The 27,862-nt window shown below is 33.7% G+C and overlaps 1 protein-coding gene across 1 annotated transcript; it reads right to left on the reverse strand.

Moving 5' to 3' along the window:
• Positions 1 to 1,080: 1,080 nt before the first annotated feature.
• LOC136040097 (phosphorylase b kinase gamma catalytic chain, skeletal muscle/heart isoform-like) lies at positions 1,081 to 27,862 on the reverse strand. Its single transcript, XM_065724190.1, has 4 exons — positions 27,694 to 27,862; positions 14,173 to 14,212; positions 4,567 to 4,733; positions 1,081 to 1,221 (listed from the first exon to the last, which is right to left on the reverse strand). Exons 1-4 carry the CDS (start codon positions 27,743 to 27,745, stop codon positions 1,097 to 1,099), a joined length of 384 nt encoding a protein of 127 aa, XP_065580262.1. The 5' UTR covers positions 27,746 to 27,862; the 3' UTR covers positions 1,081 to 1,096.

The raw sequence follows: 27,862 nt of genomic DNA on the forward strand, positions 1-27,862 counted from the left end.
TCCAACAATCTTCCATGCAGGAGGGCCAACTTTGAACTTATATCAGGGACATCAAACTTACAAATTATCTTACCATTGCTATACCAAGGGGGGAGATAAAGTAAAAATTTACAATATCTGAAATAAAGAGTCTGAATCTGAGTAACATCATTTTTCTTCAGAAGGGGATAAAGACCAGATAGATAAAGGACAGATTGATCACAGAATGTAGCATATAGCCTACCCAGTGCACGTCTATTATACTTCCCTCAATTAGCAACTATCTTAGATAGCCCATTTGAATAACTGGGCCGTATTCACATCAGCCAGCCAGCGTTCAGCCAGGAAACACATAAGTCGCAAGAACTCCAGTCTCATTAAGCAGAAACTGCTAGCCTATACACTGATCTTTGCTCATTTCAGACAGGCCCAACATGACAAAAAACAAAACATAGGCTACTAAGTCAACACAACAGCATAGCTGAACAACAGCAGAATGTTTGTCTAGTTTGTTTTTTAGTATTTAGTTAAGATTTAGCACAAAATTTAGCTAGATTTAATAAAAAATTAATTTTTTTTTCTAATTTAGGTAATTTCAGTAAAAAAAAAATCCTGCACCTTTACTTCGTTTTCCTCCAAATGAAAATAAACAGCAGGTGTATGTACTTTTAATTTGGTGACAAACAAAATATAAACATTATGATTCAGCCATTTTCTACGGGGGGAGACCCAGATTAGAGCCTCCTCCCCCGAAAAAAATTGTTTCACTCGTACAAAAGTAAAAAATAAATAAATGTAAACAGAATTTCTTATATTTTTGTATGCTTTTTTTTGGTAGCCTAACTTTTTTTCTAGCAGTCAAATTTGTCTTTTTTTTTTCTTTTTTTTCTTTTCAACGAAAATATAGAAAAGGCTTTTCTTATTAAAAAAATGCTTAGGAAAGGTATCTTTCAGAATATGTGGGGAGGGTGTGTGTGCAAAAAATGAAGGGGGCAAGTACTCCTAATTTCCTACATTTTCCACAAAATTCACCAGTTTTTGTGGTTTTTACAACACCCCTCTCCCCAAACGTTACATGTGCATCTCCTTTTAAAGCAGTTTTTATTTCGAAACAAACTTACTTCGTTTTCTTTTCTGATAGTGTAACTACACTAGTCAAGTAATCAAACAGTTCTCCTCGTCGGCAGAGCTCAAATATCAAAAATATAAATGTGGTTGATTCAAAAACGTCATATAGCTCAACTGCAAAGAAAAAAAAAATTGAATTATGAACGTGCTTAAAAAAACATTAAAGCTAACTGGAGAACCAACATTGACTCCCTGAACATTCTAAAAGCTGCAAATGCGTACGATAGTGCCCTGATTTTAATTTGTAAAGTCATGAGTCACAATAAACTCAAAGTTAAATAGAGATAGATGTCAGAATTCAACTGACTGCAACAGGGAATTCCTTGACAAAGTTGGCAATATTGACAACATTAAATAACAAAAAAAAACCGTACAAACTAAATCACTTATAAATAATCACAATAAACTCAAAGTTAAATAGAGGTAGATGTCAGAATTCAACTGACTGCAACAGGGAATTCCTTGACAAAGTTGGCAATATTGACAACATTAAATGACAAAAAAAAAAGTACAAACTAAATCACTTGAAAGAGAAAATAATAACTTCATGACTAATGCTAAATTACATGACTTGAGAATTTTTCAGTCAAGTTAAAAATATTTCAACTTAAAAGCTGTTTCAAACTTTAGAAACGAAATTTTACTTTATGTTTAATTGAATTCAGCCCAGCTTGAGGGATGATGGAAACAAGTACAAAAAGCAAAAAGCCACATGTACTGAAGAAAGATAGCACCCAACACAATTTTCCTCTTTTTACAAAATGTTATAAAACACCCTACTATATAGATCAGAGATCCCTAACTTTTTTTTCTCATAGACTTCTTTCAAAATTTTGCTGGTTCCGGTGGACCCCATGCAGCTAATTTCCTACCATATTCCCAAAACTTGATAAAAACAAATTGAAGAAAAACAACAAAACTTGAGTTCAAACAACAAATTAGAAGTTTTCGAAAGAGAAAGTGATAACTGATTCTTTAATTCATTAATTAATCGGTTGTGCTGTGAGTGGATGTCCAAAAAGTAAAGTTGGACAATCAAAAAAGGGATTGCATCCAAATTTAATGACACCTATTTACAACCCAAGAAATAATCCATTGTCACTTGGTTGATTTAAAAAACATCCCTTTCGGGGTGGCCAGGCCGTATCCAGTGAGGGGGGGGATGTGATCCAAGCCTCTCCCCCGAAATGTTTGATCAACTCATGAAAATGTAACAAAAATAGATATAAACAAATTTTAGATCCATTTGTTTAGTTTTCCTTGTAGCCCCCCTCCCAAACAACTGAAATTTGTAAGATGATGGAAAAAAATGCGAAATGGGTTGAAAGCCAGGTAGGGATGCCACTTGGAGGTCATGACGTCACCTTGCTAAGCGTGAACGGGGAACGGGAAAAAACTGGGCGTCTTTGCCATAGAAAAATTTCTCCCAAAGGGAAATTTTCGGTTATCAGACAGGCGCTATTTGGAAGGTTAACTATGACGGTATATGAGGTACAAGAATCATGAACACCGCCGTGAAGTTCCCAGCGGGATTGGGGGCTACTACTACCCTAAACTTTGTTGTTACCAATATTTTTCTCTATTTCTTATTCCTTTACAATTCTTGTTGCCTCCCCGCCCCCTGTCATCGTCCAAGATAGGAAATATTAAAAAGTTTTGGTCAGTAAAAGAAAAGAAATTTGTTAAAACGATTCCCCTTATCATCACTGTAAGCATATGTCGCAGACAATTCATCTGGCTACACGCAGCAATTTTGGCTACACCGTTGGGGGATTCTCGGTGCAGCCCAAAAATCTACTCAATAAATTGAACAGATATCGCCAAAAGATATATCTAATTTTTGTTTATTTAAACATGTGTCAATGAACAATAAGATGAATCTCAGGATATGGCAGGGACCCCCCCCCCCCCTCCGATGTATCTTAAATTCGGAAATATATACAAAATACTACAAAAAACTAGAAATTTGACTAATTTAAGTGACAAATTCTAAATCCACAAGTTGAAGATGGGTGTTTTTGTGACTATTATGATTTTCATAACTTATTTTTGCGACGGTAATTTAAAGCAAATAAAAACTAGATAAAAGTAGGACAAGGCCCCTCCCCCTTCTGTAAATTTTTTTCGTCTTTGCCCCCCACTCCCTCCCCCTCATACGCAATGAATTTTCAGATGCGTCCCTGTACATGTATATATTTAATATATTCATTACATGATACGTTTCAGTATATATTAAGCTGAAAGTTATGTGAACGTTGAGCATATTAAAGGGAAAATCTCTTTCATGAAAAGCCGAGCTTTTTTGTCCGAAGATTCAAGCATATAAAGATTGTTGTAAGGTATGCTTCATATATTAGTCTGGGCAACAATGATTAATACTAATAAAATAATAATCATAGAAACAGTAATAGTAACTATAAATAATGACCACAAGTAAATATCGAAATTATAATATCAACCTGTATAATTGTTAAGTGTCTGTAACCCCCAGCCAACCACTAACCTTCAGCTCGCAAAAACAATCGCTTGACTTTATACAATGGGTACCCGAGGTATAAGGCAGTGGAGTCAAAATAAGGGTCCAACCCAAAAATTTACTGAATTCAATAGTTAATTCAAACATGTGTCCATACACAGGAGCAGAATCAGTAGGGTAAGGGACTGATTCATCCCCACTACAAAGGTATCATGCGTTGGAAAATTAAGTCTTGATTATTCGAGAGATCTGAAAATTTGACTAATTTTAATTTTTCTCCCAATATATAAAAAAAAAGTACTGACAAATTCCAAAATTTACTAGTTTACGATGTGTATTTTTGTGACTGTTTCGATTTTCACATATATTTTCTCCGAATGTATACTAAAGCGATTGAAAAATAGACAAAGTAATACAAAGATTTTTTCGTCCTAAGCCCCCTCCCCCTTAAATACACTGAATTTCTGAATACGTCCATTTACATAAGTAAATCTAGTATACGTATTATGAGGTACGTTGTTATGTGTATTAATTAAAAATACACAAAGAAATTTGTAAAATGCTACATACATTACTCCAAGCAACAATAATAAATACTAGTAAAGTATTAACAAAGAATAGTTAGAATAACTATAAATAATCAACAAAATAAATATTATGATAGTAACCTCTGCCAATAAAATTGGTACGAGTCTATCATCCAATCACTAACAGTGACGTAACTATCATCCAATCACTAACCGCCAGCTCTGAAAAACGATCGTATCCATCCGATATTGAATCCATCCATCGAATTGAATAAAGTCAAAAAGTTTCATTAAAACCTTACGAATTTTATGCACATTTTTTGTAAGTCTATCCTGTTTCGCCTCACAGCTATTGGATGGCATTAAGCTTCCAGGTTTTTTTATGAGTGAACGAGTAGAATTAAAATTTTGAGTTTGGTGGAAGGGAATAAGTTGTCCATTAAGCTAAAGACTTACTTATATAAGGATGTCCAGCTACTTCCCTCAGCATTCGGATCTCGTGCAAAACCTGATCACGCACAGAGGTGCCGTCGGCTAGCGAGCTGCTAATGTCAATTATCTTCACGGCGTAAGACTTTCCAGTTTCTTTCTCAACACATCTCCGCACTGTCGAGCTGACCCCTCTAAATAATAAAGGAAAAAAAACAAAGGAATCAAAGGTTCTAATACATACACGGAGGAAAAGCGTGTCCTGATAGCAAGTAATTTCTATTACCTAACACGTGAGAGGTGACCAACCCTGAAAGGGGTAATAAGGTCTAAATAGTATATCTTTCTTCTACGTTTTTTTAAGAAGAAACAGCTGCCATGTTGACCAATAGTCTGCGTTTCAATGCCTTCGGTCGGGAGTGCAATGCATGGTTTGGGGTAAAGTTGTCCGATGCTTCCCGTATTTTTCCCCTCGATTTCTCCAGATACCCATCTAGAGCTGGGTCGACTCTGACTGAGCTTACAGATTCACACCATTGACCGCCGTTCCAAACCAAATAACCAGCAACGCCAGGACTCGAACCCCTGTTCTAACGATTTCAAGTTCAGTTGAAGAACAAGCACTCAATAAAAACTTTTATTTTTACTACCAATTTAGATTTCTAAAACTAACCAGCGACACTAGGACTCAAAACCCTGTTATAAACATTTCAAGTCCAGCGCGAGAACCAACACGCAGTGGAAATCTTTATTTTTTAATACTAGTTTAGACTTTTTTATTTTAAAAAGAAATAGCTTCCTTTGCTCAAAACACGACCCAAAACTCAATCCAGGCCTTTATTTTTAACTACTCATCTAAATTTCTAATGTATTTTTTTCTTTTTATACCTCTCAAATAGTTTTCTAGTTTGTTTCTTATTTGGGTAAATTAGGAATTAACAAAATAGACACCAGTTCCTTTAAATACCACCAAATACATGAGTAGTATCCCCCTTAGGCTCCTACGACAGTCCAACCCCTTCTATCCCCAATACCGGCACTTATTTTAAAATCCTCTATATTCGCTCTATTGGTCCCAACACAGCCCTCTCCCAATGCGCTATTGGAGTTGCTCGTCCCTCGTATCCGACTAAAAACTTTTATGAGGGTCTAAGCATTTTCTGGGAACAATATATGATAATTTTCTCAGTGATACCCTTAGAAGGATACAAGCGGGTCCATGCACACATGGCGTTATCACAACTTCCGGCTGATAAGGAAATTTCAGAGTTTCGTTTGCCAAGTATGTTGTTCAATAATAGAGGTGAGCTTGAAGTGATATAATGTCTAATAACCGAAGTTTTGATATGGATTCTAATATACAATTTGAAGAGATCTTTTCTGTACTCTAATGGTATCGAGCCGATATTTCATTATTAACAATTGATTATGACTACAACCGGATAGGTATCACTTTTCTAATTGAATGGTCCTGAGCACATCTCCCCCCATCTTTTACTTAGATCTTTAATTAATTTTTTGCTTAGATTTCTAATTAATTTTTTGCTAGCGTCTTTTATCGCATCATTCCAAGAATGTGCAAACCGGTTCCCGAGACTGGTTGAAATTTCGTGAATTTAAAGAATGATGCGTTATGTGGTCTTGCGTAATCATTCCTTTTCTCAGTGAGATAATATAATGAATACAAGCGGACCCACATCCTGATTTCCCAGAATTTCTTGGCATGTTTCCGTTTATTTCACGAATTTCAAGAATGAGGCAATCTGGCATTGCGTAATTCATGTAATTCATTCATGTGCTCGGTGAAACAATACAATGATTACAAGCGGGCCCATATCCGGATTTCTGAGAATTTCCTGACATGTCTCCCAGAATTTCAAGAAGGATTTATTATCTGGTATTGCGCAATCATTCATTTTGTTGGTGAAACAATACAATACACTCTGTAAAAGCTCTCACATCTGGTACTTTGAGATAAAAACTGAGCCAACGACATTTTTACCTTCTAAGCAGTTTTCAATTGATTTTATGAAACTTATGGCTGATATATAAACCGAACATGAGATCCTTTTTTCCTATAGTAAAGGAACAACATGTTACTCGATCGAGCCAATAAGTCATTGATAAAATTATGTTCTTACAAAGACATTCTAGGCAATCAACGTATTGTTTCTCGGACGCCGGTCAACTGGTCTTAAGCGTCACTTCATCGTAACAAGTTATTTGCGCAATCGATTTCTCAATTGGATATATGGTGCTTGCAATCTGGCAATGTGTGATCTGTTTCCGAGCACTTTTTTGGCATCATTCCGAGAATATGCATACCATGGTGATTTGAGATGCTGGACAGACATATTCTTTTAATGGTTAATGAATATTGTTTCGATCTCCAAAAATTACAATGACTACAATCGGACAGGTATCATTTTTGTAATGTAATGGTTCTGAGCACATCGGTTTTCCATTACTGTATTTGCGCATGAATTTCGGTCCCCATTTTCCCATTCAGGACACCAAGTCCCCCTCCAGGACCCTGAGCTCCCCTCAAGGGCCCCAATGCCCCCCCCCGATTTTTTTAAGTCAAATAATTATTGATTATCGATATTGATTGTCAATTATTGATAAATGATAATCGATTATTGATTATCGATTATTGCTTATCAATTATTGATTATAAATATTGGTAATTGATTATCCATTATTGATTATGGACAATGACTATCGATAATTGATTATTGATTATGGATTGTCGATTATTGATCAATGATTGTCGATTATTGATTATCGATTATTGATTATTATTTTTTATTTGGAACCTAAAATCTTTTGGGACTTTTTTTTACATGAAATACTCGAACTATATTAATAAAATCAGATATATTTTAAATGTGGATGTTCTCATTTCTGAAACTAAACATAAAGTTCATTAAAAACATAAATATTACTAATAAAAGCAGATCAACTTTAACCGTGTGTATTCTCGTTTTTGAAAACTAAAACCCACGTTATAAAATACTCAAATATTATTAATAAAATCAAATGTATTTTAAAAGCGGATATTCTTATTTCTAAAAACTAAAACCCAATTTTATTAAATACTCAAATATTGCTACTAAAATCGGATGTATTTTAAACGTAGATGTTCTAATTTCTGAAAACTAAACCCAAAATTTATTAAATACTCATTAAAAAAGCAGATGCATTCTAACTGTGAATATTCTCATTTCTGAAAACTAAAATCCAAGTTTAATAAATAGTAACATATTATTATTAAAATTAGATGTGGATGTTCTTATTTCTGAAAACTAAAATCCAAATTTATTAAATACTCCAAATATTATTAATAAGATCAGACGTATTTTAAACGTGGATGTTCGCATTTCTAAAAGCTAAAACCCAAGTTTATTACATACTCATATATCATTATTAAGATCAGATGTATTTTAAACGTGGATATTCACATTTCTGAAACAAAACCCAAGTTTATTTAATTCTCAAATTTTATTAATAAAATCAGATGTATTTTAAACGTGGATGTTCTTATTTTGAAAACTAAGCCCCAAGTTCATTAAATACTCAAATACTAAATAAAATCGATTATATTTTAACTATGTGTGTTCTTATTTCTGAAAACGAAAAACCCAAGTTTATTAAATATTAAACGTGGATGTCCTTATTTCAGAAAACTGAAACCGAATTTCATTAAATACTGAAGATAGTTAATAAAATCAAATGCATTTTTAAACGTAGATGTTCTTATTTCTGAAAACAAACCAAAATTTTATTAAATACTCATTAAAAAACAGATGCATTCTAACCGTGTATATTCTCATTTCTGAAAACTAAAATCCAAGTTTAATAAATAGTCACATATTATTATTAAAATTAGATGTGGATGTTCTTATTTCTGAAACTAAAACCCAAATTTATTAAATACTCCAAATATTATTAATAAGATCAGACGTATTTTAAACGTGGATGTTCGTATTTCTGAAAGCTAAAACCCAAGTTTATTAGATACTCATATATTATTATTAAGATCAGATGTATTTTAAACGTGGATATTCTCATTTCTGAAACAAAACCCAAGTTTATTTAATTCTCAAATTTTATTGATAAAATCAGATGTATTTTAAACGTGGATGTTGTTATTTTAAAAACTAAGCCCCAAGTTCATTAAATACTCAAATACTAAATAAAATCGATTATATTTTAACTGTGTGTGTTCTTATTGCTGAAAACGAAAAACCCAAGTTTATTAAATATTAAACGTGGATGTTCTTATTTCAGAAAACTGAAACCGAATTTCATTAAATACTCAAGATAGTTAATAAAATCAAATGCATTTTAAACGTGAGTGTTCTTATTTCTGAAAATTAAACCCCAAGATTATTGAATACTCAAATGCTATAAATAACCGCAGATGCATTTTAACCGTGTGTATTCTCATTTCTGAAAACTTAAACCCAAGTTTATCAAATAATCATATATTATTAATAAATCAGATCTTTTAAACCTTGATGTTCTTATATCTGAAAACAAAAAACCAAGTTTATTATATACTCAAATATTACTAATAGAATCAGACGTATTTTAAACGTGGATGTTCGCATTTCTGATAGCTAAAACCCAAGTTTATTAAATACTCAAATATTATAAATAAAATCAGATGTATTTTAAACGGGGATGTTCTTATTTCTGAAAACTAACCCGAAGTTTGATAAAAATTCAACTATTATCAATAAAATAAGATTATATTTAACGTGAATGTCAATATTTCTGGAAACTGAAATAAAAGTTTATTCAATGCTCAAATATTATAAATAAAATCAGATGTATTTTAAGCGTGGATGTTCTTATTTCTGAAAACTAAAACCTAAGTTTATTAAAAAATTCATATGTTATCAATAAAAACAGCTATATTTTTTACGTGAATGTCATTAATTCTGAAAATTAGAACCCAAGTTTATTAAATATCCAGATATTGTTATTTTTAACATGGATGTTTTTATTTCTAAAAACTAAAATCCAGGTTTATCAAATACTCAAATATTATTAATAAAATCAGATGCATTTTAAACGCGGAGGTTTGTACTTCTGAAAACTGGAGTCCAGGTCGTTTCTATGTTTCAAAGAGCAAATACGAAATAAACATGGAAATAAAGCCCAAGAACATCCACGTTATAAATATATCTGATTCTATGAATAATATTTGAGTATTTAATATCAGGGATTTTAGTTTTCAGAAATAAGAACATCGTCCATGTTTAAAATATGCCTTATTTTATTAATAATATTTGAGTGTTTAATAAACTGGGATTTTAGTTTTCAGAAATAAGAATATCCCCGTTAAATACATCTGATTTTATTAATAATATTTGAGTATTTAATAAACTTGGGTTTAAGTTTTCAGAAATAAGAGCATCCACGTTTAAAACACACCTGATTTTGTTAATGCTATTTGAGTATTTAATAGACTAGGGTTTTATTTTTCAGAAAAAGAATGTCCACGTTTAAAATACATTTGATTTTATTAATAATATTTGCATATGTAATAAACTTTAGCTTTGGTTTTCAGAAATAAGAACATCCACGTTTAAAATACATCTGATTTAGTTAATACTATTTGAATATTTAATAAACTAGGGTTTAAGTTTTCAGAAAAAAAGAACATGCATGTATGAAATACATCTGATTTTTTTTTAATAATATCTGAGTATTTAATAAATTTTGGTTTTTAGTTTTCAAAAATAAGAACATCCACGTTTAAAATACATCTGATTTTGTTAATACTATTTGAATATTTAATAAACTAGGGTTTTAGTTTTCAGAAAAAAAGATCCATGTTTAAAATACATGTGATTTTATTAAAAATATATGAGTATTTAATAAATTTTTGTTTTTAGTTTTCAGAAATTAACAGGCTTGAATTTTACTTTTCGTAATATTACGTTAAAAATACATTTATTTTATTAATGATATTCGAGAATTTAATAAACTTCGGTTTTAGTTTTAAGAAATAAGACTTTCCACTTTAAAATACATCTCATGTTCTTAATAATCTTTGGGCATTTAATAAACTTGGGTTTAAGCTTTCAGAAATAAGAACAGACACGATTAAATTACAGCTGATTCTGTTAATAATACTTAAAAATCCATAAATAGAATTAATAAATAGGAAAATCCACATTTAAAATACATCTGATTTTATTAACAATATTTAAGTATTTAATAAACTTGGCTTTAGTTTTCAGAAATGATGACATCCACGTTTAAAATGAATCTGATTTATTAATAATATATGGGTATTTAATAAACTTAGGTTTTAGTTTTCAGAAATGAAACTACACACGGTATTAATAATATTTTAGTATTTAATAAACTTGGGGTTTAGTTTTCAGAAATAAGAACATCAATGTTTAAAATACAACTATTTTTGTAAATGAAATTTGAGTATTTTCTAAGTCCCAAAATAATTCTAAGTTTCAAAAAAATCTAAGTTCAGAAAAAATTCTAAGTCCAAGAAAATTTTAAATCCCAAAAAAATTCTAAGTTAAAAAACCAATAAAATCAATAATCAATAATGGATAAGCGATAAGCAATAATCGATAATTAATTATCAATAATCACTAATCGATAATCACTAATCGAAAATCAATAATCGATAATCAATAATCGATAATCAATATCCATAATCGGTAGTCGGTAATCAATATCCACAATCAATAATCGATAAACAATAATCAATATCGATAATTGATAATCATTTCACGTTCAAAAATTGGAGGAGGGGCATTGGGGCCCAAGACAGGGACATGGGGTTTCAATATCCATAATCGGTAGTCGGTAATCAATATCCACAATCAATAATCGATAACCAATAATCAATATCGATAATTGATAATCATTTCACGTTCAAAAATTGGAGGAGGGGCATTGGGGCCCAGGACAGAGACATGGGGTTTTGGATGGCAATATGGGGACCCAAGCTCATGCGCAAGCCCGGTAATGGAAAACTGATGTGCTCAGGACCATTAGATTACAAAAATGATACCTGGCCGGTTGCAGTCTGTACAACAATTTTTGGAGATCGAAACAAGTTTCATTAACCATCAAAAGAATATGTCTGTCCAGCAAGCATCTCAAATCACCATGGTATGCCTATTCTCGGAATGATGCCAAAAAAGGCGGCCACAAACAAATCGCTAATTGCATTTACCATTTATTCAATTGAGAAATCGATTGTGCCAACAATTTGTTACGATGTAGTGACGGCTAACACCAGTAGACCAGCGTTCCACAAACAATACATTGATCATCTAGAATTTGTTTCTAAGAACATAATTCCATCTATGACTTGTTACCTTAGTCGAGTAACGTGTCGTTCTTTTACCACAGGAAATAATGGGTCTCATGTTCGATTCATGCATTAGACATAAATTTCATAAAATCAATGGGAAACTGCTTAGAAGCTAAAAATGTAGTTGGCTCAGTTGTTATCTCTAAGGACCAGATGTGAGGGCTGTCAAAGAACAATTATCTTTAGATATGACCTTTGAAATATAAGGGTTTGATGAAAATATCCGGATTTTTAGTGAGAAGCAACAAGAATTTAAACTCAGTTGCTTCCTCCAAAATAATTTTCTTATGCAACATGTATATTATTAAAAAACACAAATAACAAAATATAATTACCTTTAGATATGACCTTTGAAATATAAGGGTTTGATGAAAATATGCGGATTTTTAGTGAGAAGCAACTAAAATTTTAAGTCAATTTCTTTCCCCTCAATAATTTGTTTTATGCAACATGTATATTATTAAAAAAAAACACTAATAACAAAAACTGATTATCTTTAGATATGAACTAAGAAATATAAGGGTTCGATGAAAATAAGCAGATTTTTAGTGAGAAGCAACTAAAATTCAAACTCAATTGCTTCCTCCTCAATTATTTTCTTATGCAACATGTATATTATTTCAAAGGTCTAATGAAATGAGCCTTTAAGCTAAAATCTCATGAAAACTTCAAACCATATCTCATTGATTAATGACAGTTATATAACTATAAACGTTGTCATTGTCTTTAGAACATTTTATAATTAGTTTTAGTTTTAATAATATAACATGTATATTGTTTCAAAGGTGATCTAATGAACCTTTATGCTAAAAACTCATGAGAACTTTGGATTTGACAGTCTTCTTGCGTCGTAAAATACCCTTTAAATTGGAAATTTCACAGTAAATTTGTCCTTTGCACTGGAGGGGGCTTGACATAGGTAAGAGGACTGACAATAGCATTGTGAAGCAATCCATTGAAAAATTATAAACTGTTATATCTAATTGTAATCGCGCAACTTTATCACTGATTTCATCATATATGAAAAAAACCTTAAATGTTGTACCTTTAAAACTTTGACCTTTTTGCTCATAATGCCATCAAAACCGTAATAATCATACACGTAACCCTTATAAAGAAATGGTAAAAATTCAATGTTCTTTTTCATATCATTTCTACACAAAGTAGGTTTATATCAGTTATCTGTTGCAAATCTCGTATGCTTCGATGTTGAAAGATTAAGTTTAAAGTATTTCTCAAAGTGAAACACTTACGGTGTTTTAACACCGTAAGAAAACGTTAAAACACCGTTTAGAGATAAATAAAACTGTAAACTAGGGGAAAAAAATAGTGACATAAATAAAAATCAAATATAGAAAAGTCTTAATTCTAAGCTTATAATGACTTCTTCTGAAGTAATAAAAACTTTAAGTTCATTTTTAACCCCTAATTTCCCAATGTCGCGCAGTTTTTACTTTGTCCGATTCAAAGTGACATATGAGTATCAGACATGAAAATAATTTAGCAGTTAGCCTTAAAAACAGACCTTTCGACCGAATTCCAATTTCTGGCAACCTTCAAGCGGGAGAAGAAAATGACGGAATTACTTTGAAATTTACTATTAGAGATGTCAAACCATCTTTAAAACAAAATAACAATACAATTACTATATAACTTTTCCCAGTCCATTTTTCTGCAAACAACTGTAAACTAGGGGAAAAGGCAAAAAAATAGTGACATAAATAAAACCAAATAAATAAAAGTCTTAATTCTAAGCTTATAATGACTTCTTATGAAGTAATAAAAACTTGTAAGTTCATTTTTAACCCCTAATTTCCCAATGTCGCACCCAAATTGACGCACCCAGGATTTTTTTTTGCAAGATGAGAATAATAATTCATCTATTTAATGATTAATATTTTAAGGCATTTCCTAAATACATTTTGCCCAATAATAAAATCCAATAAACAAAACTACAAACAATCCAAGCCTTTCCATGGGGTAGAGCATGTTAAAAAAAAGAAAAAGAAAAGAAACTTGAAAACGAAAGACCGTAAATAGAGAAAAAAAAGAGAAGCCAAAAAATAACGGTGGATACATAACAATCATTATCTACCTTCTTGTGAGTCTTACTTTCAATATTCTGATGACTTCTTATGAAATGTAAAAAAAAATACTCTAAGGAGTTCATTTTTAGACATAAATTGGATAATTTTGCCCATTGTCTACTTTGGACCAATCCGAATAGTGGGATAAATAATAAAGAAACAACTTTATAAGTCTTACCTACTCACCTTCCAAGGACTTCTTTTGGTTCATATTTGGTGTAGAATCCTGAAAAAGATTACATTTACTATTTTAAAAAGCTCATACTACTCGAGTTGATTTAGTTTAAAATCTGAAAATTGGGCAATTAGCACCAAAAATACACAAAAAAATTGGCTCGCGGGGGAGGGGCTGGTTGCCCTCCATTCATTTTTGACTCTTAAAAAGGATACTAGATCTTCCGACTTCTAATCAAACGAGCCCCATCCGATGCGATGTTTATACAACCATTTGTTCCATAAAAACCTTTAATGCCCGCGGCACAGCCAAAAATCCTTGCCCCTAGCCTCTGGAGGGTTGCGTCCACCCTAAAGGCATTGTAATATACTCTTTGGGCTATTGTTAATAAAATGACCGTCTCACAATTTTTATCGAATACGTTTAGAGAAAAGTGAACGTCAGGGAGAGGGGGCTAGTTTCCCTCCCGTCACTTTTGACTCTTAAGAGGGAACTATAACTTTAAATTTCAAATCAAATGAGCCTCCTCTAAAGTTCACACAACCACCCCTCCCAAAAAAGCTTATGTGCCCCCGGGGCGTAGCTTAGAACTATCACCCCCAAAGGACTTTTCATGTCAACGCCAAAAACCTTTTGACTCTTTCTCACTGTTCCACTTTTTAAACAATAAAAACCTCTTTTTCCGGCTTAAAAACTAATAATGTCAAATATGCTCAAAAGATAGTGTCATGTCAAGAAGCTGAAGTTTGTTTTCATCAGTAGTATGGCTACAAAGACCAAAAGAAAAGACACCGACCTAAAGTATGTATCAAGTCCTAAAGTCTGCATATAATTTTTTGCTTCAGTTATACACATGTACACATCCCCTGAGAAACATACAGGAATCAAATTTAATACACCATAGATTACAAAGACACAGAGCTGGTCCTATGGGGTGGGGGATTGCGATAGTTTTCCCGGGCACCATTGCCTGGGGGCGCCACAGCTGGGAATTGCCCACTTTAACCCAAATTTTCACTTTGATTCAGTTTTTTTTTGCTTGTGTTTAATTGGGAGTGGGGAGCTGTAATTAATTTTTTTCCCTGGGCGGTATCACTTGAGCATCACAACCTCAAAACAAGTTTAAAAATAACAAAACAGTTGAAACTGGCAAAAGTGTATGATTAAATTGATAGAATGAATAACTCATTCATAGGATTTTGTTTTAACACATTAACTGTCTATATTGTAAAGATGTCTTTCGTATCAATGATGATGTCTGTTTCCTGAAGAAATTTTCAGGAATGTTCATTATAGACTGTATTATCTCTTAGATATATGTTCGATAACATTATTTACCATAGTCTAATAGTCTTTAGACACATTTAACACAAAATCCTATGAATGAGTTATTCATTCTATCAATTTTATCACACGCTTTGGCCAGTTTCAAGGGTATTGTTATTTTTAAACTTGTTTTTAGGTTGTGCTCTACTTGTCCGATTTGACCCCAAAATACACATTTAGTCTTTTGTGGGTTGTGATAGCAATTTTTTGAAATAAATACCTTATATGAAATTCCAAAATGTGATTAAGATACATCAGATAGAATGTATTCAGCAAAAAATTACTGAAAAACTGAATAGAGATATTACCCAACTTCATTGACTGATTTAGGAGAAGAGCTTTCTTAATTTTCCAGCAGGAAAAAAATCATCAGAAACTTCGTATAATAAATAGCTCATCCAGTACAAATTAACAATATCCTGAACACTAAACGTCTAATTTTGAACTGAATTTCACTGGGCAAACAAAAAAAGCAAGTATTGTCTTGCAATACCAATCATTGCAGTGACATTACATTTACGTTAAAATGATATATTTACAGGCTTCGGATTTTCTCATGATTGCGCATAAGAAAAAGTACGATGTTTTGAAGCAGAAACTTAAAGAAAAGGGAGCAGCAGACGAATCAGGTTTAAAGATTAGAAACAGCAAAGCGGGACCAGAACTTGTGAAAGTGAATTCTTTTCGTAGGGAACGATGGAGTGATTTAGCTGTTCTCTCTACAAACGCAGACTATTTATCTTCGAAGATTGACAAATCTCAAGCCCTCAAACCCCAAATCGTCGTTATTACGGAATCGTTACCCAAGAACTAAACCAGATGTGTATTTCCAGCAAGTGCGTGATTATAATCTCTTTGTAAACAGTAATTATAAGCATGGAATTTTCATTTATGTTCATACCAAGTTGAAGTATATGGAAGTTAATGACCCAATCTCATCAAGTATATGGCAATGTTTAGCTGTTGATGTGAATTTCCTGGGTCCACAAGCGCTTTTAGAGTTGTGGCTGTTTACTGTAATCTTAGTGTTAGTGAATTGTCTATATTTAATAATCAAAAAATATTACAGTACTTATCCTCTGTTTCTTTATTTAGTTCCAGTTTCTAGCAGTTGGTGCATTTAACCTACCCTGTATTGATTACGCCTCAAATACAAAGCAACTTTCTGATGAGTCGTTTGAAAATCAATTCCCACAAACTTTACAAGAGCATTACTTGCATAGGCATGTTTGCGGTCTAACTCGACCCCTTCAAGTCTCGAACCTTGTAATTGCGATATCACCTAATAATATTACTAATGTGAGCTTTTACCACCACTAGGAAAAAGCGGTCATTCGGTATTGGTGATATCACTAAATTGTTTTTTGGGTTTTGCTGATACTCGTAATAGTTCTCGGTACTTGTGTATTATTCAGAACACACTCAATAAGTGAAGTTAGGTTCTTTCGTGAAACAAACTACGACGCAGATACATTTTATGAGAAAATCCAGTTTCACAGCCACAAAGACAAAACTCAAAACTACGCATAGTGATAGAGGATAGTGTCTGAACATGGATTTTGAAATGAAGATTCGGGATTTGCCAAAGACTGAAAAAGAGGCAATTATATTTTTTCAGGATAAGGGGTTGTTGCCCACAACAAAACAGTGCGTCAATGGGCACAACATGACTTTATACTCTTACGAGAAGGAACATTACGAGAAGGAGCGCATAGTGATAGAAGATACCTAACCTAACTTAACTTCACTTATTGAGAGTGTTCTCAATAATACACGAGTACCAAGTCCTCTATGGTTATGGTAGACGGAATTACGATGCATTTTCTGATAATAATTCGTCGTCGTTTTTCTATCCTAGAGGAGGAGTTGCAGCAGTGTAAAGCTACCGCTGATGTGTCCTTCGGATTTATTAAGCAGGGCTTTAAAGAAGGTAAAGATCAATATATAGCAATATTTACTAGCAGGCAGTTTTGCAAAAATAGACAAATCATTCCTCGGTATGTTGTACAAATGGTAAAAGAAAAAGGTGATGGGTGGCGTGAGGACGTAAAAATTAAAACCTCTGATTCATGATCAAAATATAAGAGCTAGAAACAGAGTAACCAAGTTCCATTGTCTAAATCGTCAAGAGGTTGAGTCGAATGTTATTGCATCAGTCCAAGAGCCTGAAACTCTTTCACATATAGATGATAATCATGTAAAGTTACAACTTTTCAATAAGGTATTTGGTTCAGTTTTCACACAAACACACACAGAAACACATGCTCAATTTACTCCTCTAGATTTAGCAAAGGAATCAAACAGTTCGTAGTAACGAACTGTAGTAAGGAGCGACTCGGCTCAATAGTAACCGAAACTCTAAAAAACAGAATCTTGGTACAAATATATACATCAAAAGAATTGGATATTTATGGTGATTTTAAATATATAAGCTTCATCAAGTTTAGTCTTACCTATCAAAAGTTACGAGGCTGAGAAAATTTGCCTTATTTTCGGAAAAAGGAGTCATTAAATCTTAATGAAAATTACACCATCATATTCAGCGTATCAGAAAACCCAACTGTCGAGGTTTCAAGCTCCTATCTGCAAAAACGTTGAATTTTTCATTTTTTGCCAGAAGAAAGATCACAGATGCGTGTTTACTTGTTTTTTTTTACCAGGGGTGATCGTATCGACCCAGTGGTCCTAGAATGTCATGAAGGGGGCTCATTCTAACGGAAATTAAAAGTTTTAGTGCCTTTTTTGAGTGACCAAAAAAAACTGGAGAGCAACTAGGTCTCTACACTAATTTTTTCTTAAGGTGACCGGATCAAAATTTTGAGATAGCCATTTTGTTGAGCATAGTCGAAAACCAAATAAATATGTCTTAGAGTATAATTTAATCCATACAATCCCCGGGGGAAGGGCTGCAATTTCTGAACTTTCCTCATTGTTTACATATGGTATTGGTTATTGACGAAGTACAATGACGTTTTCAGGGGGGTAATTTTTCTGGTGGTGGTAGGGGGGGGGAGTCAAGGATTATGTGAGAGGATCTTTCCATAGAGGAATTTATCATGGGTGAAGAGAATTTCCATGAAGGGGGCGCTGGATTTTCCAGCATTATTTAAAAAAAACAATGAGAAATTAAATTAAAAAAAAACAAATTTTTTCAACTGAAAGTAAGGAGTAACATTAAAACTTAAAACGAACAGAAATTATTACATATATGAGGGGGTTCGTCCCCTCCTCAATACCTCGCTCTTTACGCTAAAGTATTTTTGGTAATTTCAAAAGAGCTATTTATTCAAATTATAGGTCCTTTGTGGTTCAGGGATCATTCTTAAAGAATTGGAGCAAAATTCGAATTTTAGTGTAAAGAGCGAGGTATTGACGAGGGGGCTAAGCCCCACATATACACAATAAAAATATACGAATATAGAAGTTCGTTACATAAGTTAATCTATAAGTTATGTATATTTATTGCTAATAAAAACTTTTGTAGATAAAATTAAAAGCTAGTGCGCTTTTTAAGTAAACAAAAATTGGAGGGCAACTAGGCCCCTTCCCCCGCCCCTTTTTCTCAAAATCATCTGGTCAAAACTTTGAGAAAACCATTTAGCCAAAAAAATAAAATTAATATGCAAATTTTGTTTTAATTATTCATGTACGATGAGCCAAAATCATTCAGATTTTTGAATCCTCAAAAATTCAAAAAATGTTCAGAAATTAAATAAAGAAAAGCAATTTTTTCAACTGAAAATAAGGAGCAATACCAGAACTTAAAACAAACAGAAATAATTACGTAGGCCTATATGAGGGTGTTCGTCCCCTCCCCAATACCTCGCTCTTTACGCTAAAGTATTTTTAATAATTTCAAAAGAGCTATTTATTCTATTTAAACGGCCTTTGTGGTCCAGGGGTCATTCTTAAAGAATTAGAACAGAATTCGAACTTTAGTGTAAAGTGCGAGGTATTGACGAGGGGACGAACCCCCACCCCCTCCATATATGTATTAAAAACATACAAACATAGAAGTTCGTTACGTAAGTTAAATTGTAAGTTACGTATATTTATTACTAATAAAAACGTTCGTAAATAAAGTTCTAGTGGCCTTTTTAAGTAACAAAACAAATTAGAGGGCAACTAGGCCCCCTCTCCCACTACTTTTTTCATCAAATTTGTCCGATCAAAACTTTGAAAAAGCCATTTAGCCAAAACAGTAAAGTTAATATGCAAATTTTGTTTTAATTATTAATGTAAGGTGATCTAAAATGATCATCTGCATTAATCCAAAAATGTTCAGAAAATTAATAAATAAAACAAGTTTTTTAACTGAAAGTAACGAGCAACATTAAAGCTTAAAACGAACAGAAATTATTCCGTATATGAAAGAGATGGTCCCCTCCTCAACATCCCATTCTTTACGCAAAAGTTTGACTCTTTCTCACAATTCTACCTTTTAAAACAATAAGAAAATTAGAGTAAAGAATGGGACGTTGAGGAGGGGACAGTCCCTTTTATGTACGGATAATTTCTGTTTAACTAAAACGGAATAGTTCGTTTTAGTGTTGCTCCTTACTTTCAGTTGAAAAACTTGTTTTTTTTTAACTTGATAAAGGAGCAACCCGGCTCAATAGTAACCAAAACTTTAAAAACGGAAGTTTGATATTAATAGATATATCAAAAGAATTGGATTTTTATGCTGATTTCAAATATATAAGTTTCAATAAGTTTAGTTTTACCCATCAATGGTTACGAGCATTAAAGAATTCGCCTTATTTTCGAAGAAAGGAGGAGAACCCCTTAAAAGTCACAGAATCTTAATGAAAATCACACCATCAGATTCAGTATATTAGAGAACCCTACAATATAGGTTTTGAGTCTCTATATGCAAAAAAGTGGGATTTTGTATTTTTTATCAGAAGAAAGATCACAGATGCGTGTTTATTTGTTGTTTTTTTTCAGGGGCGATCATATCGACCCATTGCTCCTACAACATCAGGAGAGGGCTCATTCGAACAAAGTTCTAGCACCCTTTTTAAGCGACCAAAAAGATTGGAGGGCAACTGGGCCCCCTCCCAAGCCCATTTTTTTCTAAAATCATCTAATCAAAATTTTGAGATAGCCATTTTGTTCAGAATAGTTGAAAGATCAAGTAATTATGTCTTTAGTGTAAAATGGCCCGCGATAGTCCGCGGTGAGAGGCCTGTAAGCTATGAAATTCGGCCATTGTTTATGTACAGTATTTGTTATTTGGAAGTATGCAGACATTTTTTATGGCACTTGGTATTTACCAAGTGACATATAGCGATCGCTATTTCTGTCTGTCTGTTGGTCTGAGATTTGCTGATTCGGGTACTTCCAGATAAGCTAGGGCGATGAAACTTGAAAGGCGTATCAGGGACCAGACCATATTAAATTTGAAATAGTCGTTTCCCCGATTCGACCATCTTGGGGGGAGCGGAGAGACAGTCAATTCGGAAAAATGAGGTATTTTTAACCTACGGACGAGTGATCAGATCTTAATGAAATTTGGTATTTAGAAGGATCTCGTGTCCCAGAGCTCTTATTCTAAATCCCGACCAGATCCGGTGAGATTGGAGGGAGTTGGAGGGGAAAACCGGAAATCTTGGAAAACGCTTAGAGCGAAGACATCGGGATGAAACTTGGTGAGAAGAATAAGCAGAAGTCCTAGATAGGTAATTGACACAACAGGAACGAATCCGCTCTCTTTGGAGGACTTGGGGGGGGGGGGGGGGGGGGTAATTCGGAAAAATTGGATAGTTTTAACTTACAAACGGGTGATCGGATCTTAATGAAACTTAATATATAGAAAGATTTCATGTCTCACATGCTCCATTTTCAACTCGGGTCGGATCTAGGAACATAGGAGGACGGAAGGGGGAAACGGAAATCTTGAAAATCAGAAATTTTGGAAAACTCTTAGAGTGAAGAGATCGGGATGAAAATTGATGGGAATGTTAAGCACAAGTTCTAGATACGTGACTGACATAACCGGACCAGATTCGCTCTCTTTGGGGGAGTTGGGGGGATTTCTAGTACTTAGGCGAATTCGAGAATAAGTACTAGTTATAGATATGTGATTGATATAAGCAGACCGGATCCGATCTTTTTGGGGGAGTTGGAGGGATTTCTAGTGCTTTGGCAAGTTCGGTTCTTCTTGAGGTTTTAGGACAATGAAATCGATAACTCTAGTACCAAGTCTTATTTTAGGTTCCGACCTCGTCACAAGTGCCATATGAGCTCTTGGCTCTTGTTTTTTTGGGGGGAAGGGTTGTTTACTTAGGTTGGATTTCTATAGGGAATATCTTCCTTTCGGGGAGGGGGGGGGGTTTCAGTTTCGGGGGGGGGGGGGGTTCAGGATATGTTGTACTTAGGGATGTGACAGAATTACCATAACAAATTCGTTTTAATTGTCTTACATTCTCTTTGCCAGATGTTTCATGCGGAGATTTTCTGGAGGCATTATCCTGGGTCTTTTTTCCACGAGTTTCGTTTTCTGGGAAATAATTTCCACGGAAGGGGGCATTTCTTGAGTGACCAAGAAACCGATTGGATTGAAGTCTTATTCAATCAAAAGAGTTCTAAGGAGAATTTTTCAGGCTGAATCGTCTGCAAGCACTTTTACAGGGAGGGGGGATTCTCAGGACAGATGGAGCTGTCCGGAGGTAATTTGACGGGGGAGGGGTGCACTTTACGTTGGATGAAATCTCCACGGAGGAGTTCTTCCGTTAGGGGAAGGGGTACATTTCACAGAGGGTGAGCCAGATTTACCGGCATTATTTGAAAAACGAACATAAATTATTCCATATATGAAGGGTTGCCCCCTCCTCAATACCTTACTCTTTACACCAAAGCTGGACTGTTTACTAAAACTGAAACACAGTACCGTTTAATTAGAATAGGAAGCTTTTTAAAGTGCTAAAAGCTTTAGCGTAAAGAGCAAGGTATTGAGGAGGGGGCAACCTTCATGTACAGAATAATTCTGTCAAAACTAATCTGCAAATTTTGTTTAACTTCTTATGTACGGTGAGCCAAATTTGAACCTGCGTTAATTGAAAAATGTTCAGAAATTAAATAAAAGAACAAGTTCTTTTTCACTGAAAGTAAGGACCGATATTAAAACTTAAAATGAACAGAAATTAACCCGTATATGAAAGGGGCTGACCCCTCCTCAACGCCTCACTTTTTATGCTAGAGTTTTTATTGATTTAAAAAAGTGGAGTTGTGACAAAAAGTCAAACTTTAGCGTAAAGAGCGAAGCATTGAGGAGGGGACAGCCCCCTTCGTATACAGATTTATCTCTGTTCGTTTTAAGTTTTAATGTTGCTCCTTACTCTCAGTTAAAAAAAAAACTTGTTTTTTTATTTAGTTTCCTGGAAAGGTGCCGGATTTTGAAGGATTTTCAAATGCGATGTTATGCGAACTTGCATTAGTGCTTGTTGAACCATTTACACATCTGTTTAATCTTTGTCTCTTGTCTGGTGAAAGTCCTTCAGCTTGAAAAAAAAAACAATCGTTGGGCCATTGTAAAAGAATGGTTCGAAGTCCCATTCTAAAAATTACGGTTATTTCAAATACATATATCTTTTCCCACATTATGGAGAAAGTTCCGGTGGACAGAATGCAGGCACTTTTTGAGAAAAATAACTTACAGCATTCAGCTCAACATGGGTTATGTAAACGGCGTTCTTGTAACATGCAGCTTCTGGAGGTATTCTGTTTGATTATATTTATATTAAATTTCCCAAAGCTTTTGACAAAATTTTCCTCACACTTCTGGTATCCGCCCACAATGACAACTACATGGTATCCGCCCGCAAACTGAAGCAAGGATGATGGATCATCTTACAAACAGAACCCCAGATGTTTTGGTAGGTGATGCTTTGTCATCACCTATCTCTATCATAAGTGGAGTCCTGCAGTGCAGTTGTCTTGGGTCAGTACTCTTCTACCATTTCATCAATGATATGCTGTGTGTTGTTAAAAATTCGACCTTAAAAATGTTTGCAGATGATGTGAAAGTTTACAGGTCAGTCGTGAATGAACATGAAATTCTTTAATCCAAGTAGTGCATCCAAATAGAGGATTTGGATGCACTGCACTGGTGGTGCTGCACAGGCAAACTCTTATGTTCATTAAAGAAACCAAGCGCAATGCTGTGCACTATTTGCATTGACTACCTCAACATTACCATTGCTTTGTTGATAAACATGTATTGGGTATCACCCATAGGGTATATTACTAATTATTACATCTAAAGTTTACACTTTCTAAGCTTAATCTTTGTTCATTGATTGCACTACATGTATCCACTATATGTCCAATATCTAAGTATTGCTCATCAGTATGGTATCCCCTTAACAAGAGAGATAGAGAAAGAGTTGAAGAAGTACAGCATAGGGCCATGAAACTGATACCTTACCCAAGACATCTACCAAACAACCAGGGAATATAGAGACTCCAGTTGCCTAGTCTTCAGTTCCCACATGATAGAGCTGACCTAATAAATACATTCCACATTATTATGAACATTCATAATACCACTCCAATTCACTTCTTCACTTTTTCCAAATACAGTAGTACCTGTCAACACCAACACAAAATATACCCACCATGTCCACAGAAACGATTAGGCCAAAACTCCTTATCTAGTCAAGTGTGGAAGACTTGAAACACACTTCCATCAGAAACAGTTGTGACTATCAAACAGTCCAGTCTTTCAAAAGTAGTTTAGCCTCTACAGATTTCCATACTAGGTATATGATCTGTTTTGAATCTTTTTTATTTTTTTGTATTAGTTGTTTTTCTGACATATATGTGTTTATACAGTGTGTTTCAGCACTGTCATAAATTGTTTTAACATTTAGTGCAACAAGCTTGGTAAAGCATACCACACTTTGGAATTAATAAGTTACCTTATTGTATGATTAACCTCTTCTAAATAAGATGGCTGTTTAAATAGTGCTGCTATGTAAAAAATTGATTATCTGCTATCAGAGAGTTTAAACACAAGCTTCATTAAAAAAAAGGAGATTTAGTCCATAAAAATGAATTACACAGTGGAATTATTTCAACAGTCAGGAAATTTCCTTGACTTCAATCCTAATCCTTAGAAAAACTTCAGTTCCTGATTCTATGTCCCTTTACTTAACCAAACTATTTTTCAATAAATTGTTGCTAAGCATTCACTCCTTTACATAATTACAACAAGCAACACAATTATGTGTTTATCTCCTCATTTTATAAATAGGGGGACAAAGATAAATATCCTGGATCTGAAGCATTGCCCCAGGTCGTCTAGAGAAGAACAAAGAGGGAAACATAGAGGGAATCACTTAAATCAATGCCATTAATTGGAAAGAATCCCCCTTGGCTTGGCTCCCCCTTTGCCCCTCTTGGCTTGAAAAATTGAATATACTACACTAGCTAATTGCCAAAATTAAGGGGATCTGATTATGCAATTCAAGCTGCTAAACCATTAAAAGCCTATACCAAACATTTTTCAACCACATAATTCTTCAAGAAAAATAGAACATGATCAAAACCTTTTCAAGAAGCATGCCAAATCAAGATTGCACAGCAAATTCTTTTACAAATGGGTGGTGAGTATACAGTCTCTTCTGCAAATATTGCATCATTAAAATTATCACTTGACAAGAAATAAAGCAAAAAGCCCTAGTGAATAGTTTGGAGATCACCTGATCAGTCAACACACTACTTTCACTGACTGGTGATTCCTCAAAATTGCTATTGATTGCAAGTGTGATTTAATATAACACTATGCAGAATAATTGTAGCTAACACATTTTGACTGGAACTTCTCTATATTTAACCTCCACCCCTTTAATGTGCAAATACATAGCCTGAATTATATATTTCCTATGCAGTCTGCCAATATGTCCCTGGTGTTTCAGCCAAGAACAAGAAAGACGAGAGTGACAGGTGGCAGAGTACAAGGGAAATATATAAATTGCATTATATACTTGTACATTAAGTGAGGATAGGGGGGGGGATAAAAAACAGTGGAGCTGTAGTCAAAATGTGTAAGCTATATTTACTCTGTATGTTGTGAAGAAAGAATTGCTTTAACAACATGCCTCTTCTCAATAGTCCCTACTCTTTACATTGGTAAATATGGAGCTGTATAAATATATGACCAATGAATAAAGTGAACATGGCACTCAATGCCTTTTTTATACTCTTTATCAATATAATAGCTGATTTACTTGAAAATTAAATTTAAAGCCCTTTACAGACCCTCAAAGATAATGCCTTTTTCTCTTATTTTGGGCATGGCTTATATACCTCTAATACCATGACTCTTGTTAAAACCAGTTTCCCATAAACTAAAGCAATAGTGACAAACATGAGAATCAAAAAGCACATGGAAATATATAATATGGCCTATATATTTGAGCAAGGTTAAAAAGGTTAGGTAAAAATCGAATTTGCAAGTATCTGGAAAGAGGATAAAAAAGGCAGTGAGTGGTATATTCTACTTACTTTGAATCTATTCAAAGAAGTTCCACAAAAAATGAATCCATTCAAAAAAGAGCTCTGAGAATAATTTTTAAAGAAGCTAAGGTACCATACTTGCTCGTTCTAAAAAAGCCCAAGCAGGAAACTCTTGAGCATAGGTGAGGAATGTTGTGCCTCTGTTTTGCAAAAAAAAGAATGTAATAATAAACCTTTATACAGGAAACATGATAAAATAAAATCTGATGAAATAAACTGCTAGTTTTCCTCCTCTTTTTTTTCTTTGGTACTGGTGATACCCAAATTTTATGTTTGTTTGATTCTTTTGTTCCCTTCCCTTTGTTTATATGTTCTCTTTTAAATCTTTTCAATGCTAATTTTATCTCACTCTTTTTTATTTTTTACCTTTTTAACTTACTGACATTTTCCTGCTTAATTTTTTTCACTAATGAATGGCTTTGCCTTTCTGATTTTGTTATTTTTGACACTGTTTAGCCAGTTTTTTAGTTCTTGTAATATTAACTTATCTTATCCATGTTCATTTTATTTGTAGGTCAGAAATTTGGACTGCTTTGATTTACTTTAGCCTACCTTTACTAGTTTAAACTTTTGTAAATATAGTATCTGTATAGGCTAGCTAACAATGTACCCCCTCCCCTGGTGGTCCTAGATATAGCCCAGATCAAGGAGTATTGGTAACTCATAAGAGTGGAAACTGGTGCTAGGGTATAAAAAAATTACTGATGCCATCTAGTATCTGGCAAAATTAAGCATTTTTATGCCTAATTAGTTAGCTATGATCTGCCCCAATCTAACCTGGGCCCACTAATAATTAGGCCTAGTAATATATACTATGCCTAATTAAGTTAACAAGGCAATTAGGCATAACCCTAGTAGTTTGGCCTACCCTAAATAGTCAAATACTTCATTTTTAAGACTTAAACAGAGACTTCACTCATAAGTGATATAAATATACAGATCAGGCCCAAAGAGCATGGGAAACTAGCCTATGAGTTTTCAGTACTATTAGGTTAGGCCTTTAACAATTATTCAGTTTGACTTGGTTTTCTTCTACTTATTTGAAGACATTTTAATGATTTTACCAGCCATAATGTTGCATTTGGTGGTAGTAGTTTTCAACTCCCATCTTTCCATGTTAGATCACCAAAGTTTCCACTCTTATAGTTTCCCTTGCACTTTGACCCAGATATTCACTAAACTAAAAGAAAACTCAAAAGCAATAAAATACTTGCTTTGTACTATTCAGCATTTATTTATTGATCCAATTAGGCTTATTGTATTTCCTTCTATTATAATCATTTATGCTAGGCAAAAACTGGATTTCATTGAGTAAAGGCTAGAGCTAATAATTGTTAGCACACCATGAGATGGAAAAATGAGAAAGACAAATGCTGTCAAATATATTATTAAAGTTATATTTAGGATGGCAAATGTGAGGTACATGGTCAGTACATAGTCACAAATGCAACATCAGAGATGCAAATATGATACTTTGGAAGAGCATAATTTAAGAAATCTAATACTTTTACTCTTTATTATGAGGATTTTTTTGGATCCACCAAAATAGAATGGTACCCCAGCATCTGATGACCCAGAGGCTAAAAAATACAGCCTATGATCTCATCTCTATTCCATTTTGGCAGACCTAGTCTACGTTGGAGACCAGTTCAAGTGTTCTATAGCCTATAAAAACAGATACAGACCTTTGGCAACGTCCTGATCAGGAAGAGTGTCATCAAACATATCACGAGCCATCTTTCATTTGATTACTGGATTTCCTGATTTACTGTTTAATATGTTAGGCTAGTGACTCAAAGATCAAAAAGTCATTTTTTAACTCTTTTGGTGTAACGGGTACTACAAAAGAAACTA

This window comes from Artemia franciscana, chromosome 20 (assembly GCF_032884065.1).
Source record: "Artemia franciscana chromosome 20, ASM3288406v1, whole genome shotgun sequence".
Lineage (NCBI taxonomy): Eukaryota > Metazoa > Arthropoda > Branchiopoda > Anostraca > Artemiidae > Artemia > Artemia franciscana.